The sequence below is a fragment of the Sinocyclocheilus anshuiensis genome, unplaced genomic scaffold (genome assembly GCF_001515605.1).
Source record: "Sinocyclocheilus anshuiensis isolate Anshui unplaced genomic scaffold, SAMN03320099.WGS_v1.1 scaffold277, whole genome shotgun sequence".
NCBI lineage: Eukaryota > Metazoa > Chordata > Actinopteri > Cypriniformes > Cyprinidae > Sinocyclocheilus > Sinocyclocheilus anshuiensis.
This window is the reverse complement of record NW_015536463.1, coordinates 748,863-767,730: the sequence shown is the minus strand read 5'-3', so window position 1 is coordinate 767,730 and position 18,868 is coordinate 748,863. Positions and strand designations below refer to the sequence as shown.

The window sequence follows — 18,868 nt, the reverse complement described above, 5'->3', positions numbered from 1 at the left end:
TAAAACACAATAGGTGTTGGACTTGAAGCAGCACTGCATAGACTGTTCTGTGTGTGACATCAAAGTACCACGAGAGCGATTAGACAGCGTTTTTGTTTTTATGTCAAATAAGTCTTGCTGTTTTGCTTTTTTGTTAAAGCAGTGTTTCTGTTGTAAAGTTATACAGCTACAGTTGTGTTGCTGGGTTTTAAAGCAGGTTTGATTTTGTTTCTTCCTTATCACTCTGTATTTACAGGATTTCACTGTCCACTCTGTTCAAATGTGGTTGACATAGATGTGTGCACACACTGACAGAGCTGTGTGAGATCACTACCATCCTGCTTTTGTGGGGGTGGGTAGGGGTGTTAAAAAAAAATTTTTTCCCATAGGTTTTTAACAACAGTGCATTGACATAAAAAAGGAATTTACTTTTGGTACTTAAGTACTTTTAAAAGCAAGTACTTCTGTACTTTTAGTAAAAATCTAAAAATCTGTCTTTACAACTTTTACTTGTAATGGAGTAATATTTGACCAGCAGTATCTGTACTTTCACTCAAGTAATGGAGTTGAGTACTTTGTCCGCCTCTGCGAACATCAGGTTTCCTCACTAGACTGAAACACACAACTGTCTGTCTCAGACACTAATCTTGTTTAGACCAGCATTGTCCAGAATGCTGAACAAAAAATAAAACTGACGTTATTGCCTTTGTGGGTGATGAGATAAGCTGTAAGTAGTGACTTTTATACAAATGCCTTTGTTTTGCTCATGCATCTCATTGGTGAGAAGAGGACCAGAGAAAAAGCATGCAATTCTGTGCTGTGTAAGTAATAGGAAGTCTTTGCATTGCCAGGCTGGCTGAATTGAAAAAGAGAGACATTTATACTCTTGATCGCTATGCGCACGTAATTGCTGAAACTGAGCAGCATTTCCAATTAGACTCCTTCAAAGCAGTAATTTCAGTGGCTAGAGTGTGTCATGCCTGGATAAAAGTGACAGCTCTACCATTTGATCACAGCTGCATTTCTGTCACTTGCTGAAGCTTTATACCTTTTACAATCTGCCTGGTGCATGTTAAATTGTTGAGCTAAAGAATGAATGTTAAAAAGACTATGCTATATCAATTACATGATTTAGCAAACAAAAGTAACTAGGTTTGCTGACTACTACTACTGGTTTTACGGGTTATGTATATGCTAGCATTTAAAGAACAAAGTCTGGTTGTGAAATTATACTCTCCTTACTGGAAAAAAATGGGCTTTCTGGTCTTAGCTAGTTTAAACTGGTCTCCCAGCCTGACCAAGCTGGGTTTTTTTGCTTGTTCTGAAGCCAAAACCCCTCTAAAACCAACCACCAGACCAGCCATCTCTTTGCATAACTACCATAGTAGCAGCGTTGGAGAAATTATACAGTGGTGGCCAAAATTATTAGAACAGTTTCAGTTGTTTTTGTTGAATTTGCCATTACAATACCCATAAAATTAACTATTGCCGGAACTACCTGAGACGGAAGGAATCTGCTGGAACATTGAAAATGATGGACTGGCCCCTCAAAGTCTGGGTCCAAACCCATTGAGCAAATTTGGGGCGAGTTGGAAAATAAACTGGACAGATCTATTGTACATTCAAAGGAAAGCCTTTGGCTTGAGTTGCAGAAGGCATGGGATAACATTAGTGTTGAATTTCTCAGGAAATATATTGACACTATGCCAGACAGATCTGCTGCTGTAATTGCTGCAAAAGGTGGACATAACAGATATTAAAGTTTAAAGTGGATAAAAACAGTACGACTCACTTCATCTGATATTCGTTGTGCTCAGAGCAACCATCTGCATGTTTCATGAACATTATGAAATGAAATCATGTTTTGGAGGCAAAAAAGGGTCAATATTTTCAGATCTGTAGGGTGTTCTAATAATTTTGGCCACCACTGTACATAGAATGTAAATATATACAGAATGGAATAACAAATATAGATATTGCACTGCATGTTAGCTTGCTTAGCTATACTTCTAACCACTGGTTGTGAAATGTAGTTCAACCACACAACTTTGTTGGAACTATGGGAAACACTGAAACATTGAACTATGCTGCTTATGAAGGACTTGTGACCATGGCTAACTATGTCTTGGACACTGACTAAGACCAGCAAACTAACTTAAGCTGGTTTAAAATGCCTTTTCAGCAGGGTTAGTCCACCAAGAACCCCCAATGCAACTACTTCAACTGTATATTTGAGAGAAATGGCATTTAAAGTCAAGCTGCAGAAGAGCAGAAAGGGTCTCCTCACCAGTTGACACTTCTGACATCTTCAGCGCTGATGTCTGGTGTGTGAGATGGAGACGCCCACTGCTGATCTGCAAAATCAGGTAACGGGGCTCCTGACCAGAGATCAGCGGACTGGACAGCAGCAGGCCATCAGGGTTCCAGGTGCGAAACTGCAGGCGCACCGAAAAGCCCTCCAGGATCTGTGCAGGTGCTGGCAGCGACAGAAAGCTGCTGCTGGAACTCTGAAATGTGGCGGCCACCAGCTGTGGTTCCGAGCAGGAAAAGGTCACGTTGCCCTGTGAGAGAAGGGAGAACACCAAAGCATCGGTTTACATGCAAGAAGGGAATGACCAAATGGCAATGCAGCATCGGTACAAATGATACAATTGCATATCTACTGTAGCTGATCACACACAAGGCAATCAGTAAATTTATGCCAATGTCAGATGTCATTGCTGAGGCCAAAACCATGGAGTTAAAAGACATATTCACTGTTCACAATAAAGAAATTGAAATCTCATTTAAAAATCTAGTTTAAAACATAGGCTACATTTTTAGAAATTCCCTACTTCTAATGAAATGTATTCCATTTTTAAGAAAAGTTTCATTTTAATGACCCTAAAAGTGTATTTTTGTGTAATTATCAAGTAAAAAGAAATAACATTTTACTTTTCATCTTGAATACATCTTATACAAATGCATATTTGCATTTTTTCATGAAATATCATGAATTATTCATTCATAAATGTCACTGTATATCATTATATACATTTCCCTATCTTCCACTGTTTATTCAACTGCGGTTTTACTATTCATATATTCATAAGCAGCAAAGCAAGTTTTAAAATATTTTCATTTTTGTAATTATGCACTTTAAAAAGAATTTTAATACAGATATTAGAACATGCTTATCATAGAAAAGGTGCATTTAAGTCATTGTATATATGCAGTTGAAGAACTTACTAAAAATAAGTGTCATGCCATTGCTGAAATGTGAAAAATGAGATGCAACTGAGAAAGCTGGTAACACAAGAGATTATGTCAAAGAAAAAAGAGGAAAAGAGAAAACAAGCTGAAGGGTTACAAGAGAATTGGAGAGGCTGAGAGCCAGACAGGCTAAACCCGTTCCGAGCAGGAAAAGGTCACGTTGCCCTGTGAGAGAAGGGAGAACACCAAAGCATCGGTTTACATGCAAGAAGGGAATGACCAAATGGCAATGCAGCATCGGTACAAATGATACAATTGCATATCTACTGTAGCTGATCACACACAAGGCAATCAGTAAATTTATGCCAATGTCAGATGTCATTGCTGAGGCCAAAACCATGGAGTTAAAAGACATATTCACTGTTCACAATAAAGAAATTGAAATCTCATTTAAAAATCTAGTTTAAAACATAGGCTACATTTTTAGAAATTCCCTACTTCTAATGAAATGTATTCCATTTTTAAGAAAAGTTTCATTTTAATGACCCTAAAAGTGTATTTTTGTGTAATTATCAAGTAAAAAGAAATAACATTTTACTTTTCATCTTGAATACATCTTATACAAATGCATATTTGCATTTTTTCATGAAATATCATGAATTATTCATTCATAAATGTCACTGTATATCATTATATACATTTCCCTATCTTCCACTGTTTATTCAACTGCGGTTTTACTATTCATATATTCATAAGCAGCAAAGCAAGTTTTAAAATATTTTCATTTTTGTAATTATGCACTTTAAAAAGAATTTTAATACAGATATTAGAACATGCTTATCATAGAAAAGGTGCATTTAAGTCATTGTATATATGCAGTTGAAGAACTTACTAAAAATAAGTGTCATGCCATTGCTGAAATGTGAAAAATGAGATGCAACTGAGAAAGCTGGTAACACAAGAGATTATGTCAAAGAAAAAAGAGGAAAAGAGAAAACAAGCTGAAGGGTTACAAGAGAATTGGAGAGGCTGAGAGCCAGACAGGCTAAACCCACAAAGGCAGCAGGCGGTCTGGATAAATGTCACCAGCGCAGCTCCACGGAGAGCAACAGAAGCACAGAGAGCACATCCGCAGGACAGAAGCTCACATAGGCGTGAAAAGGTTACTGCAGTGTGAGGTGAACACCTCATTGATCCCTGTGCCACAGGGCTGTACAGACGCCAGACTGCTGAACTGAGGCCTCAGCAGACCTTCTCCAACCTGACAGCCTTAAGCTGTGTAACGAGAACACGTGCTTGTATTTTACAGAGCTAGACGAATACCAGTCATCCCTCCTCTGAAGTGATGGAGTCGTGGTTGTCTTGTCATTTTGATTTAGAGAAATAGACAGGAATGTGATGTGATAATTTCTAACAAGAAGGTTTTTAGCGGGAAGAGGGAACTCAAATGTGACAGAAAAACATGATTTGTGAAATTGCTGAGAAAACTCGGCACAGTTTGTGCACACCTTTAAAGATTCCTGCTGATACTGAAGTGGCAGAAGTAATATGTCTGGACTCTAGACATATTATAATACATGCAGCACAACTGAAGCATTACATTTGAGTAAGTGGATCACAACATCACAAGTTTAGAACCCATGTCTCATAATAAACCAAATGCTTACCACACTGTATATCTGAGGTTTTCTCCTTTTCGCCAAGTCGATGACGTTCACTCCATTGTAGTAGAGGTTCTCCATGCAACCATGAAAGTTGCGTCGAATGAAGGTTCCTGGTTTACCTGGCAGTGGGATCCCACCAAAGCTTAGCTGTTTCAGAGAATGAATAAAACACATATCTAATTTCAAAACATATATAATCACGAATAAAACTTCAAATGTGCTTGCTTTCCATTTCTAGCTATATTCTAAATTGAACAGATGGATTAATGCCACTACATATATTGTATGTATATACAAAATTCGATATATAAAGATAAATGTTATATATTCCTCACAGGCTGCCATAGAATAAACCATTGTCTTGAGACTAGCTTAGCACACTGTTGTGGTAAACAAAATGCCTGAAGTCTTTGGTTCAGGTCATGCCACAACATTTCAGTGGGTTTAAGGTCAGGACCTGACTTGGCTTTTCCAAATATGAAATTTCTCAGCCATTTAGTTGTAGATTCTGTGAAGGATCATTGTTATGCTGTTTGAGCCTCTTTCTGTTAAGCGTCATCTCACGTATGGAGAATCTGACATGGTTGTAAAAAATGTATGGATACAGTCCAGAATTTATTTTTCCATCATTTACTCTGCTGTGCTGCTCAGCCGTGGGGCAGTTTCAAACTATTTTGAATGTTTAAGATGAGGTTTTTCTTTGTTGGAACATTTATTTATTTATTTTTGGCAAAACTGTTCCATTTCTTTCTACACAGCATATCAGTCCACAATACTCTCTTTAAAAAGACACTGGGAACATCCAGTCCAGTGATGTGCCTTTACAGAAGGCACTAGTAAGTTCCTATTCAAAACCAGTAGGATCATAGGGGCTTACGTTTAAAAATAAATATATAACAGAACAAGACGGTCAAGTAATTAGGAAGCATGACAAGGCAACTGCAGTGTCCTTGCTGCTGTGGGAAATAAAGGTCAGTCTGTGGCCAGGCGGTCATCGTCTCAGTGGCAGCCAAGCTATGACATGCCATTCCCCGATCTGGAGGACACCTTGTACTACTCATACATAGAACAGTGGTGTCTCTCATAGGTGAGGTGAACTGCTGCCTTTATAGTGCTATTAACTTCAGGTGCACCTCATCAGCTGCACTCCAGTTAGCCTTTGACTTCTATTGTAAGTCTGGCTCTGGGACAGCCACTGGAGAGCTGGAGAATCTGTGATACAAGGGGAGGCAGATACTCCATCACAGTGGATTTATGAACTCGCAATGTTCCCCTCGATGATCAATAATGTACTGTATTTTCTTGTGGTTTTGAAATCTAGCGCCTCGTGTGTATTTAAAAATCCGTTTCCTAGGCCCCCTGAAAACCAAAACTGTTTGATGAAAAGAATACTGTAATCCATAAAATCTTTTTTCCTGTGCTACTTATATTATTACCTCAAACACCTGATTTTCATCTGTTGGTTGGAGCATCTTATCTTTTTTGCCCTCTTCAAAAGGCTTAGCCAGTTAGTTCAATTACTTATTCAATTACTTGTTCAAATAATTAATTATGACTGGACAGTGGGAATTAATTCAACTCAATTTCAAATCAGATAAGTGTGTTTGATATACAAAAACATTCAAATGTTTGGGATAAGATTTTTTTTTAAAGAAATTAATACTTTTATTCAGCAAGGATGTATTACATTTATCAAAAGTGACAGAATTCTTTCGAAACATTATAAATGTCTTAACTATTTCAAATAAATGCTGTTCTTTTACATGTTTTATTCATCAAAGATTCCTGAAAATAATAAAAAATAATAAACAGTGTAACTGTTTTAAATACTGGTAGAAATAAAAAAAATGTAAAAAAATTTATTATGAGCATTAAATCAGCATTTCAGAATTTCTGAAGGATCATGTGACACTTACGATTATTTTATTTGATTTACTATTACTATTTAAAAGCACCAACTTTCATGCATCAAAGGCTTGTCATTTCAAAAAAGAGGAAATTACAGGGTCCCAGAGACCAACCTCATAGTCGACCTCTAGCGAGTCTCCATCACCATTGGTCCTGAAGTGTTGAGTGTGTCTGTCCAAAGTGAAGTTGACCTGCTTGTTAAAGCGTTCGATCAGAACAGAGTGCCAGTGCAGATCATCCAGGAGACTTCCTAGAGTGACCACCATACGAGCACTGCTAGATCTCACCCTGCTGTCATCTGCCAATTAGAAAAGGTTTCTCATGAGTCATGTGCCACTAACACGGCATATATTCTTTAGAATATTCATTCATATATTCTTTAATAATGCATTCTTATGAATTCCATCAATAGTCTGTAGTCAGTCAATAGTCTCCACTCCAAAGTAACTATGGTTAAATATCGAACACTTGAATACTTCAACCCTTTGAAGTCGTTAGCTTCCCCCAGTACTGTAACTCACCCAGGTTTAGATGCAAGGCCAGCCTGCCACGATGAAGCTCCAGAGTGATATAATCTCCTCGCTGGCCTTCTCCATGCAGTAAAACACCTTCTGCCTGTCGACTCTTAAATCGCAGCGATATAACATCTTTCACCGTGCTCATAGACTTCTGGTTGAATCGGTAGAGCAAAGAGCTTCTGCCATCAAAATCAGCCACATACGATCCTATTGACACATGAGATTTTGTATGAAACACCCACTGAAAATATTTTCATTTCACTCAAAATGTAAATAACATAACAGTATGCAGAACAATAGATTAATTGGAGAGTCATTTCACAAAATGTTACTGTAACAACAAAAATCATGATGAAAATGAGCTGTGGTTTGCAGGTGCCTTGAATTTGTTGTTAGGAACATTTTAGGAAACAACATATTTGCAAACTTACAATCCAAATTCACAATCAATTAAAACAGCAAAAAGTAATTTCTGTAACCCAAGGCTAAAATACACTACACAACTTTTTAAATATGAACAACTTTTAAAACACTAGTCATCATACATCAGCCAATTTTGAAGTTAAAAAGAAAAACTGGAGACATCATACACAAAATAAACGAGGATCCCACACTATTAGACCTTTACGACAACAAAAATACAATACAACAAACTTGAATACAACAAACTTGTGCAGAAACATGTGCCTCGTTGCTAGGAGATGCATGACAAATAAGAACAATGTGTGTTTTAAAATTAGCTTAAAAAATCATTCATTTTTGATACAATAGATAGAATCATAGTCTAAAGCAAAAAATCTGTGCCCATCACACACTATGCAGTTTCCTGTGAAATCTGTCAACTCTGACTTCGCAAAATCTGCAGACTCTCAGCGACTAGTCTCGACTTGTCCAGACTGCAAATTGTTACAAAAATCCATATAGAAGTTGTGTAGCATATTTCAGCTTTCAACTGGAGTACTAATTGAGCTACTTAGATAATGTGAGGCTATCATAAAATGATGAGCATCTCTAAAGATTTTAGTTCAGTTCTTACAGTAGAACCTTTTTCTATTGAGGTTTTAATCAAGCAAGTTAATGGGGCTCAACAGCTCACAGCACAGACTATGAACTCAGTGAATCATGCATTTCACTAATGTTTAAATCTAGTGTCTGAATGACATTACATGAAATCAGCTGCTGCCCATAACTCAATTCTGTATTAGATACTGGTAAACAGAAGTGTTGGTAATTTTCACATGACTTATTCAGTGAAATCAAAAAAATAAAGGGTCACATTTTTTTAAGGTCCAATTCTCACTATTAACAAACCATTAACTACGAATTCTGCCTCAGTAAACTCCTAATTTGCTGCTTATAATAGTTCGTAGGGTTGTTAAATTTAGGTATTGGGTAGGATTAAGGATGTAGAATATGGTCATGCAGAATATGTGCTTTATAAGTACTAATAATCAGCCAATATGTTAATAATAGGCATGCTAATAAGCAAATAGCTAATAGCGAGAATTTGTCCCTATATTTAAGTATTACCATATGAAGTATAAAGATCACCAGCTCTTTTCTGGAGGTTCAGCTTCCTAAAGTAAAAGAGAAGAATTCACGTTTCTCCTTATACAAGACTCAGAAAGTTAATGAAGTTTGTCTTTAGATGGTCAAAATTTGGCATTTGACCTGAAAGAAAGCGTCTACTATATCCCAATTCCCTATTACCCATTTGAGCAATGCAGCCAATGTGAACCAGTGTTCCAAGTCAAAAGTTTAATCATTTTTCTTTGTCCATCAAAACGGTCTAAATATTCTTAGGATCAAAACACAAATGTCTCATGCATGTATGCACAGTTGTTTTGCAGAAATCTCTTTATCAGTGTTCCAGTTCATTACTGTTATAATGGCGCTCATAATGATGTAAAACCCTACAGCCTACAGAAAAATGAACGAAAGAATGAATTTAAAAAATAGATAGAAAATGAATGCCTCCTTTTTTGGATTAGTGAAGCAAAGCAGAAAAGCCCGCATATACTCCAGCATTGAATATAATGACCTATTTTTGATAATAATAAGCAACTGCTCCATTTGGTCAAATAAGGATACTGTGAGCTATGAGGGACGTGGTCTGGGCATAGCAATCCTGCAGTCGTGATAATGACACTTATCTAGTATTGCACCGTTCTCAGGTTCAGCTTGAGTTCACAACTGTCACAGCAGTTGGCTGATTAGCATTAGTATTTTGCCTATTATGTGATATGCAGCTCATGTTAATCTGAGCTGTTAGGTGCAATCACCGCACTACCAGTGAGCACTAGCCGTCAAATCATGTATAATTAAAAGAACATTTATGCTCTTCTTTCAAGGTTATATTCAGTGTATATTAGTCAGACCAGTGCGTATAGATTCATCATATCAGACGTCTATGGTTCAGATGTGTCATGGGATTTGCATGTGAATTCTTTAAGTGTCTGTGGTTGATTGGCACAGACAGCTGAACTGAGACTCTTCATGCAGCATTTATCAGCAAAGCACACATTAATTCGAGTTTAATACATGGATCATGCCACAGAATAATGAAGGCGTTAACTGTGGGACCTTTTTATAAATGCCTGAGTAATTCAACAATTGATCCATTTTAAGGATCTCGGTATCATTAAAGGGACATTTTTTTATTTATCTAGCTAGCACAGACTGATAAGTGTCTGATATTTGGACGTCTTTGTTCAGTTTTGGAAAAGTATCATCAAAGAAAGTCATCAAACGACCTTCATTTAGAGGAAAACGGAGTGAAACTGCCGCTGTCATGCAATGAATTATCTGTGTCACCTTAATTCAGCACCTGGAAAAAATACTGTGTGACTAGAAAAAGACAAAGGACAGAGGGCATGTGAAGATCTGCAGCAAGAATTATGGGTAATGTTATCACCTTATATACTGTGTCACAACTGTTTTATTGTCCCATTACCAAGACTGTGGAAATGTGCTCTGTGAACTGCTATCGGATCTAGGATGCTTCAGTAATCCTTCTTATGCAACTCTTTTCTTTTCTTTTCTTTTCTTTTCTTTTCTTTTCTTTTCTTTTCTTTTCTTTTCTTTTCTTTTCTTTTCTTTTCTTTTCTTTTCTTTTCTTTTCTTTTCTTTTCTTTTCTTTTCTTTTCTTTTCTTTTCTTTTCTTTTCTTTTTACAGCTCTCTTATGGAATGATAGAAGATATTAACTGCATAATATGGAAATCTGCACTGTAAAAATTATTTGTCAAACTTATAAATAAAACATAGATGGTCAAACTTTATTTTAAGGTCTCACTATTAACTAACTATTAACTTTTCCCTCAATAAACTCCTAGTTACTGCTTATTAACAGTTAGTAAGGTAGCTGTTAAGTTTAGGTATTGGGTAGGTTAAGGGAATATATGGTCATGCAGAATAAGGTATTAATATGTGCTTTATAAGTGTTAATACACAACCAATATGCTAGTAATACGCATGCTAATAAGCAACTAGTTAATAGTGAGAATTGGTCCCTAAACTAAAGTGCTGCCACAAAGATTATTGGAGTATGTTTTACATGAAAATACTAATTCAGCTTGTCTGATATGTTTCATTCAATGCATTACTTGGTGTTTCTTAGCAATTAATTGTGAAATTTTAGGTCATATCTTATTTTAAGGTTAAATTCTCACTGTTAACAAACCATTAACTATGACTTTTGCCTCAATAAACTCCTAATTTGCTGCTTATTAATAGTTAGTAAGGGAATTGTTAAGTTTAGGTATTGGGTAGGGTTAAGGTTGTAGAATATGGTCATGCAGTATACAATACGTGCTTTATATGTACTAATAAACATATTAATAATGCATGCTAATAAGCAACCAGTTAATAGTGAGATTTGGTCCCTACACTAAAGTGGTACCAAATTTACTAGCAATTTCTGAGTGAAAATCCACACCCCCTTTTTTGTATACATCTGAACTCCAAATGTAAAGCTAATCACAGAAATACTGCTTATCACTAAAAATAAATGCAAGACAGGTAACTGTTGTCTCAGAAAGTAAAATGCCTGCTAGTCATTTGTAATATTGTTTTAAACATGAAATACTCTCACTTACGGTAAGCACAGCCGTACACAGCCACCCTGAGGCCCACCCGACCACTGGGGCTCCACTCCAGAGGAACGAAGTGGAGGAACCGGGTTCTGATAGACTGGCTGAGTTTATGGTGGACCACGCTGTCTGGATTCACATTACCCACGATCCTCTGTAAACAGACAAAAAAAAGAAAAAAAGAAAATGTTTTTTAATTTTCATCAATATGGTACACTTTGTTGTCCCAGTAGTTTTCTGAAGCATTAGAGGCAGAAATATGTGTTTTTGTTGTGAGTATTAGATACAGTGTATTAGGTCAGATGTGATTAATAAAGGTAATAGTGATAATTTGTATAAAAATAATGCTTTTTAAAACTAATTTAATAAAATTATCAGTATTAATTATCAGTCCATTTATTTTGATTCTTACTAGAAAAAAAAAATCACACAAACCAGGGGTTTAAAACAAACAAACAACAAAAACTACAAAGTAAAATTACATTTTCAAGTCCTATTTTATACCATATTATTGGAAAGTGCCTTATAATATTTTATAACATGCTGGTTTATCAGAAATGTTCCACAGACTAAATGCTATTTATGAATACGCCAACCCAGTTGAATGCAAAGAGCAGTATTTGTTTTGAAGGTCACAACAGTTTATGTAAATGTCAACTCTTTTTCATCTGCTAGCACTCATAATTTGACAGTAATTTGCATCTGAGTCACTTCACAGTTGAGACTTGCATGGAACATGAGAAGCAATGACCAAAACACCACATGGTTATGGATGAATCACAAAAAGAAAACGTCAACTTTTTTCAAAGATAGACTAGTCCATGTCCCTTTGAGATAAATAACATCAACATGATCATCACCTCCCCTGGTGAGCCACTCGCAGCCCACAAATGCTGTTATGATGCCAGCAAAAACAACAATCTGACATTAGTGACTTTCAAGGCCCTGTTTTGTTTTGCTTGCAGACACACTTGGAGGAAGAAATACTGCGCTAGCCAAAAGTATTAAGGATAGCACATTTGTAGATAAGCAAGCTCAGTGCACTGGAGTTAGTGGAAGATCTACTTTAAAGATTCCATTCTTAAAGGAACAGTCCAGCCAAAAATGAAAATGCTGTCTTTATGACTTTCTTCTGTGCACACAAATATATTTTGAAGAATATTTCAACTATTTTGTATTTGCTTTCATTGTAAAATGCAATGTTTTTCAAAAATTATCAACATTTTCTTTTTTTTTTTTGGGATGAATGGTGACTCAAACTAAAAAAAAGGTTTTTCTCCTTTTCTAAAGAGGTTTAGGTATTTTTTTCCATTGTTAAACGCATCAATATCAACATGAGCACATTTGTCATTACATCACCAACACTCTCAATTTGAGCACTCAGTGACGACAACATCCTGTCCCTGACTGCTTCTTCCTCTCTCTTTTTCCACCTCTGAGAGTGAAAAAAATAAAACAACAATACATCCATCCAATTACCTATCAGCTCACCTCAGCCCAAGGGCACAGCGGAGCTCCCATCGGATCCGGGGAGATGCCCCGGTTACAGGCTGCCCACGTAAACAGCTCCTCTCTACACTTCATTAACTCTATTCCTGTATCGACTCCTGCTAGACCTCCTCCTCCTTCATTAAGCCCCCATGCACTGCTGGCGTTATCACGGACTCTCCATGGACCGTTTCACCAGCCCTGTTACGTCTGCAACTGTTACATCCTCCTGTGATTCACCAGTCCTCGCTTCCCTGAAACCAGTGTGAATTCACATCAGAAAGAAGAACCAACACAAGATGAGCTCAACTGGGGTGGGTTTTGTATTTGTTATCTGACAGGAAAACGCTTGTCGATGCTTGCTATGTCTCTAATAAAAGACTGGAGACAGTTCATTCAAACAGCAAACCAGGGTTATTACAGTATTGTTAAAGGGGTCATATGATGTTGCTAAAAAGAACATTATTCTTTGCAACTTTAGGGATCTTATCGATTCACGAACAGCTTGTAACACTCCAAAGAGAAAGGAAAACTTGAAATCGCATCATATGACCCCTTTAACTGAAACTAAAATGATCAGAAATACATTTTTAAATGAAAAACTTAAACTAAATGAAAATGTGAAATTTTACTTTGCTATTTTAGGAATTTATATATATTATCATTTTAAAATAAACATGTTTGATGAATGTTTTACAACTTTTTATCAACAGAAAGCGGTTTCTGAGCTGCCCAAGTGTTGAATAGAGCTTCCACTGACCTACTCTAAGCATGAATTACATTCTGTCCCCAGAGAATCGAGGGCCCGTGAGTGTCAGAAATAGACAGCACCTCAGGGCCTCTGTGACCATGTTTAAACGAGAGCTAAGACAGCAAAACTGTCCCCAGACGATAGACAAGGAGTCTCTTCCTTCCCTCTCTCTCTGTCTCCAGTGTGCATTGCCTGCACTAGGAAACATCATAAATGTTTTATTTACAGTCATTCAGTGAAGCAGAAAAAGGATCAAATATATAAACGCATCCGAAGGCATGGCAAGTGACGATTTCATCATTGTCTGAGAGCTGTAGTGCTGTCGCTAGCATGTGTACGGTGAGCCAAGTGAGAACTCACACACAATGTGATTTTTAGCACACTTCTTCTGCGATTCTGATTTTGGCCAGCTATGGCTGAATGAGTCGCAGACTTTTACATCAATTATACTTTATGGGACCCAAATGGGCCGCCAGGTTCATGCTTTAAGCAAGCTAATCTAACGAAACCTTGGGCCCTCCTATCGATTGCCTATGGGGCTGCTCAAGCCTCCGTGTAATGTGAGACCTCAGAGGTATGGATGAGAGATGGAGGCAGAGAAATAGGGACATAGAAAGAAATGAGTTGATTTAGCTACCCATTATCAAAGACATATGATTAGTGCTTGAGAACCAAATAAAGATGAACTGAAAAGCAAAAATTACTGTTATTTAGGGCTGTCAATCAACTAAAAATAAAATCAAAATAATAAAATAAAATGCTGATTAATTAAACAAATATTCACTATTATTAGCATATCTTTGCTGAGAAAGGTCTGAAATTATGATAATATAAGACATTATTTTATTGCTGCATACAAAAGCATTGAGCAAATATTACAAGTGACTTTAAAAGTCAGTATATTGTTTGTATTACAGAATTTACACATGGATAGGGGGAATAATTAAATGCAAATTTTTCTGACATTTTTTATAAATATAATGCACTTGCATATAAGAAATTGAAAGAGATAATAGTTTGTTTTATGTAGCTTTTGATAGTTCAGTGCAATGGAACTAACTAGTTCAAAAACGGAATTGTGTCAATGATAAAAGCTTAATGAGTTCAAAGACTTCATAGTCTGCCACTTTTGAACCTTCTAGTTATTCAAGCACAACAACAGTTTTGCTGTCGTAAGGTGAAACCTTTGTGGTATTGATCCTATGATTTGCTTGAAAGTACTGCCAGGACTTCACAGAATCTGCCCTCTTGAGCAGAGTACATCCAAAAAAAAAACCTGTGTAATCAGTTTAAAAACGGTTGTGTCCCCCTCCTGATTAAGGACTACTAGGCATGTTTTACTACATATTCTGTTCAAAAATTCACATAAAAAAATAAAACAATAATAACTAGAGGTTGCACATTAAGGGCCAGTTTTACTAACAGCTTACGCCAGCGCAAACCGTCTTTTGGTGTTAAAAAGATGGTTTGCGCTGTACTTTCAGGATTTACTAAAGACAAGCAGCGAAGAATTAGAGCTGAAAAGGTGTGGACACAGTTATTTTTGCACCTGACCTTATTGAAAAGCATTTGTAGGAGTTTCCCTTTCAGATGCAAAATTTATGGGAGGAGAATATTCAAATGAATCACACAATGTGATTTACTAACCTCAAATTACTGGTATTTGCGCCATTATTTAACGCCCCAAAAAAAGCATGTCTTAAACTATTTTGAGCTTGAGATGGCTGCAATTGTTGTTGCTAGGAGGAGGCACCACAGAGAACAGAGAGCCTAGGTAGAAGGGAGAGGTTTTTTTCCACACGTATTAATTTATTTGGAATTCCAGAAGAACATATTATCCGAACATGTTATTTTTAATTTGCTTCAGGAAATAAAAGACGTCTTGGAACCCTCAACTAGGAGTCACGCAATACCAGGTCTATCAAAACTTCTTGCAACCCTTCATTTTTTGGCCTCCGGTTCTTTTCAGCGTACTGTGCTTCTTTATTTCTTTATTCTTTATTTGCAACTACGCTAATTTGCATTGCGCTTGGTAGGCTATTTTGTGTTGGTCGATGTGTAAATGAGATGTTGCGCCTGTGCTCTTTAAATTGCACATTTTTAGTAAATCACCTGCAGAAATTTCCACGCTCATCGGCGCTGTTTTAAAAATTGCGCTCTCGCATTAATTTGCCCTGTTTAGTAAAACTGGCCCTATGATTATAACATTTGATTGAACATTTGATATAACATTTTGATTGACCATATTGTTTTCACAATAGTTCAAAATGTATGTGTGGTAAAAATAGGCTCAGTGCTAACACTCAACTTACACCCACTTCAGCTAGGCTCCATATTAACACGTTGCAGTATTCACATTGCTCCACTCATGCTCACAGTGTGAATACTGTAAGCTGTTAATACGACCACCAAAATAAAAAAACATTGTGTGTGGTGTGAAGCAGGCTTTATACATTCATGGTGAGAATGCAAGCTTGAAATTTCTAATGTAAGACAAAAAGGGGGAAAAAATTTAAAAGAGAACAAAAGAAAAAGGAACAAAGAAAAAAAGAAGAAAAATTGTGAAGAAAAAGAAAGGGAAAGGGAAACAACAAAGAAAAAAAGACAGAGCTGCTTGAAAGCAAAATGATCAGTCATAGAGAGGTAACCTGGATGTCATGACAGCATAACTGTCCGTTTTAACATCTGTCATGTTGTTAACATTTTCCTGTTTGATTCCTGTCATTCTAGAGAGCAGATCCTCCCTGTTAGAAAAATTCTCCGGCTACCCTTCTCACACCCCAGAGACACTAGCACACTTCTCTCACACACAGACTGTATGTGAAAATAAAATGACAAAGGACGGCATGAACACAGCTCAACAGCTCAAAGCCCCACAGGCTATAAGACGAAAGAAATGACTGCGGTGAGGCCACCACATAGCTTCTGCAGTCAGCAATTTTCCGTCAACGTAGGCGAATCCTGTTTCCCCGCCAGGAGATGACACCAATACAAGATGAAGACAAAGAATGAAATGTGTCAGGGAAACTCCAGCAAGATACATGTCAACAGCTATTTCAGCTTTTGAAGTGCTAGCCTGTCTTCAATTCACCAGGGCCACAATATTAAGACGTTACGTGACATGAACTGGTCGGATCTCAAACGTTTAACCAAAAATCAACAGCATAAAATTCACTGTTATTGACTGGTTATTGATTAAAGACGCAATAAATGCTTTTAAAAAACATGCTTGTTTCTTCCTCTCTATCTCCTCTGTCTCACAGCAAACGCCATTACACATCAACACACTCAGCAGCAGCAGCAGTGCAGACTGGAGAGAGCAATTATCTGCCACTTTGGGGAGCCCATTCACACCTTCCTACAGGAAGACCTTCTCTGACATACAGCGGAGGCAAACAAGCTCTGCGGATGGGCCGTCCTCTTTGGCCAAAACATTTGGCAGCTTTCCTCAGCAGATACACATGCAACACTCATTAAAACAAAGCACCGTCTTGACAACAAATTAGGAGTGTTTTTCTTCTTATTCTTTTTTATTGACAAGCCATTCTTTTCATTTAGCAGACACCTTTTCCAAACCTTTTCACCTTAACACCGTGAACGTGACACTCTTGTGAAGGAGGCCGTCTAATACTCTTTTATTCTTTACTGTTGGCTTGTCACAGCTTGAAGAGAAGTTAGTCAGCAGAGAAAGAAAGGAAAAGCTGAGAATTCAGACATGCAGTTTTACGTTTACATTATATTTATACATTTTATCTAAAGCGGCTTACATTGCATTTTAAATATGCATTCAAGAATGCTAATACAGGAGCGCCGAGGATCTGATGACTGGAAACATTTGTTCGCTCTGCCTTTAAATGTTGCTGCTGGGAAAAATATCAGCCTAATGTACCATCTTTGCATAATGGGTTTTTCACAATAATGTCAAAAACTATGGGAATATTATGTCATCACACTTAAGAAAAAATTAAACTGAGGCAGCTGGAGCGAAATAGTCAGTGCATGCTTATCAAGGCACGGTTTTGGGACATTCTAAAACGCGTAATGTAAACCACCGGATGACTAAATTCAGTATTAATAACGCATACAGACAAGCAGAATAGCCCTGAATATGAACGTAACCCGGTAAATTGAATTGCACTTTAAGAGTATCCCTCATAGAAAGAAAATGCTTAATTAATGGACTAAGATAGTGGTATAAAAAGGCCAAATTCGGTATACAGTTTATTAATAAATTATACATGAAAGCAGGTAAGAACAGAAGCGTTTTCCTCCCATAAAGAAAACGCGGCTTAATGAAGACGGTGATAAAAAAAAAAAAGTCCAAATATGCTATAGAACTTATTAAAAATATATTCTGTGTACATGCAAGCAGATGAGCCCATATGAGCTGAATTGCATGATAAGCGTTTTCTTCCCCATAGAAAACCGCGCTTAACGGGGCTTAATATAAGAAGACAGTGAAAAAGCCCAAATGTTATATTTTATTAAAAATATACTACAGGCAATCAACGCAGTAATCCATTAAGCCAGTGGTTCTCAAATCTTTTACAATGGCGTACCCCTAGGGCATTTAGCCTAACATTCTTCTGAGTACCCCCACTTAGACCGCAGTTACACCTTTTCCATTAAGGGACCATATTTGCCCCCTTAAATTGATTTACATGTGCATTTTTACTGTTATAGAGGCAAAGTTTTTCTAGCCTTATTAATTGTATGTCATGTTTTATGTCATATTCTTCACATTTCATTAAGTGTATTATTAATATAATAAATAAAGCAATAAATTATGGCAAAACGAAGTTATACTTGTAGATTCAAAACTAAAATCGCCAGTAGGTGGCGGCAAGTCACTGCCTAATGAGCAAGGTGAAGCATTCATTCATTCATTCAGTAACGAAGCATATGGTTGTAGTTATGAAAGGGTTATTAATCAGTTCCGATTATCAGTACTCTCCGAATCATTCAAAGCTGCAGATTCATTCACCAACGATTTCGTTGGAACTATTATTTCCTTGTAAAATATAACAAACAAGATTGACAATATTTTGTTTAAAATGTAGGCTTAATATTGCCTTTTTTGTTGAACTGTGATATAAAATCAATGTCACATTTGCAGTCTTTTGGATATTCAGGGAAAATTGCATTCTCGTAGGTTTCAGAGCGAAATAAGAACGTAACAGTGCTCGCGTTATAAAATTTCTAATAATCTTTTATATGATTGAATCTTCAAACTGCTAGCACTTTGCAATTTCGAATTATGCCCTACTGTAAGTGACGGA

At 36.8% G+C, this 18,868-nt stretch overlaps 1 protein-coding gene across 1 annotated transcript in view; it reads right to left on the bottom strand.

The window, feature by feature from the left end:
• Positions 1 to 18,868, bottom strand: part of LOC107684760 (contactin-associated protein-like 5) — a 76,034-nt gene that overhangs the window by 34,437 nt on the left and 22,729 nt on the right. The window contains exons 4-8 of the mRNA XM_016481152.1: positions 11,357 to 11,504; positions 7,265 to 7,468; positions 6,857 to 7,041; positions 4,839 to 4,982; positions 2,267 to 2,540 (exon numbers count right to left, since the gene is read on the bottom strand). Coding sequence (XP_016336638.1) covers positions 2,267 to 2,540; positions 4,839 to 4,982; positions 6,857 to 7,041; positions 7,265 to 7,468; positions 11,357 to 11,504 — 955 coding nt within the window. The remainder of the gene's footprint in view (positions 1 to 2,266; positions 2,541 to 4,838; positions 4,983 to 6,856; positions 7,042 to 7,264; positions 7,469 to 11,356; positions 11,505 to 18,868) is intronic.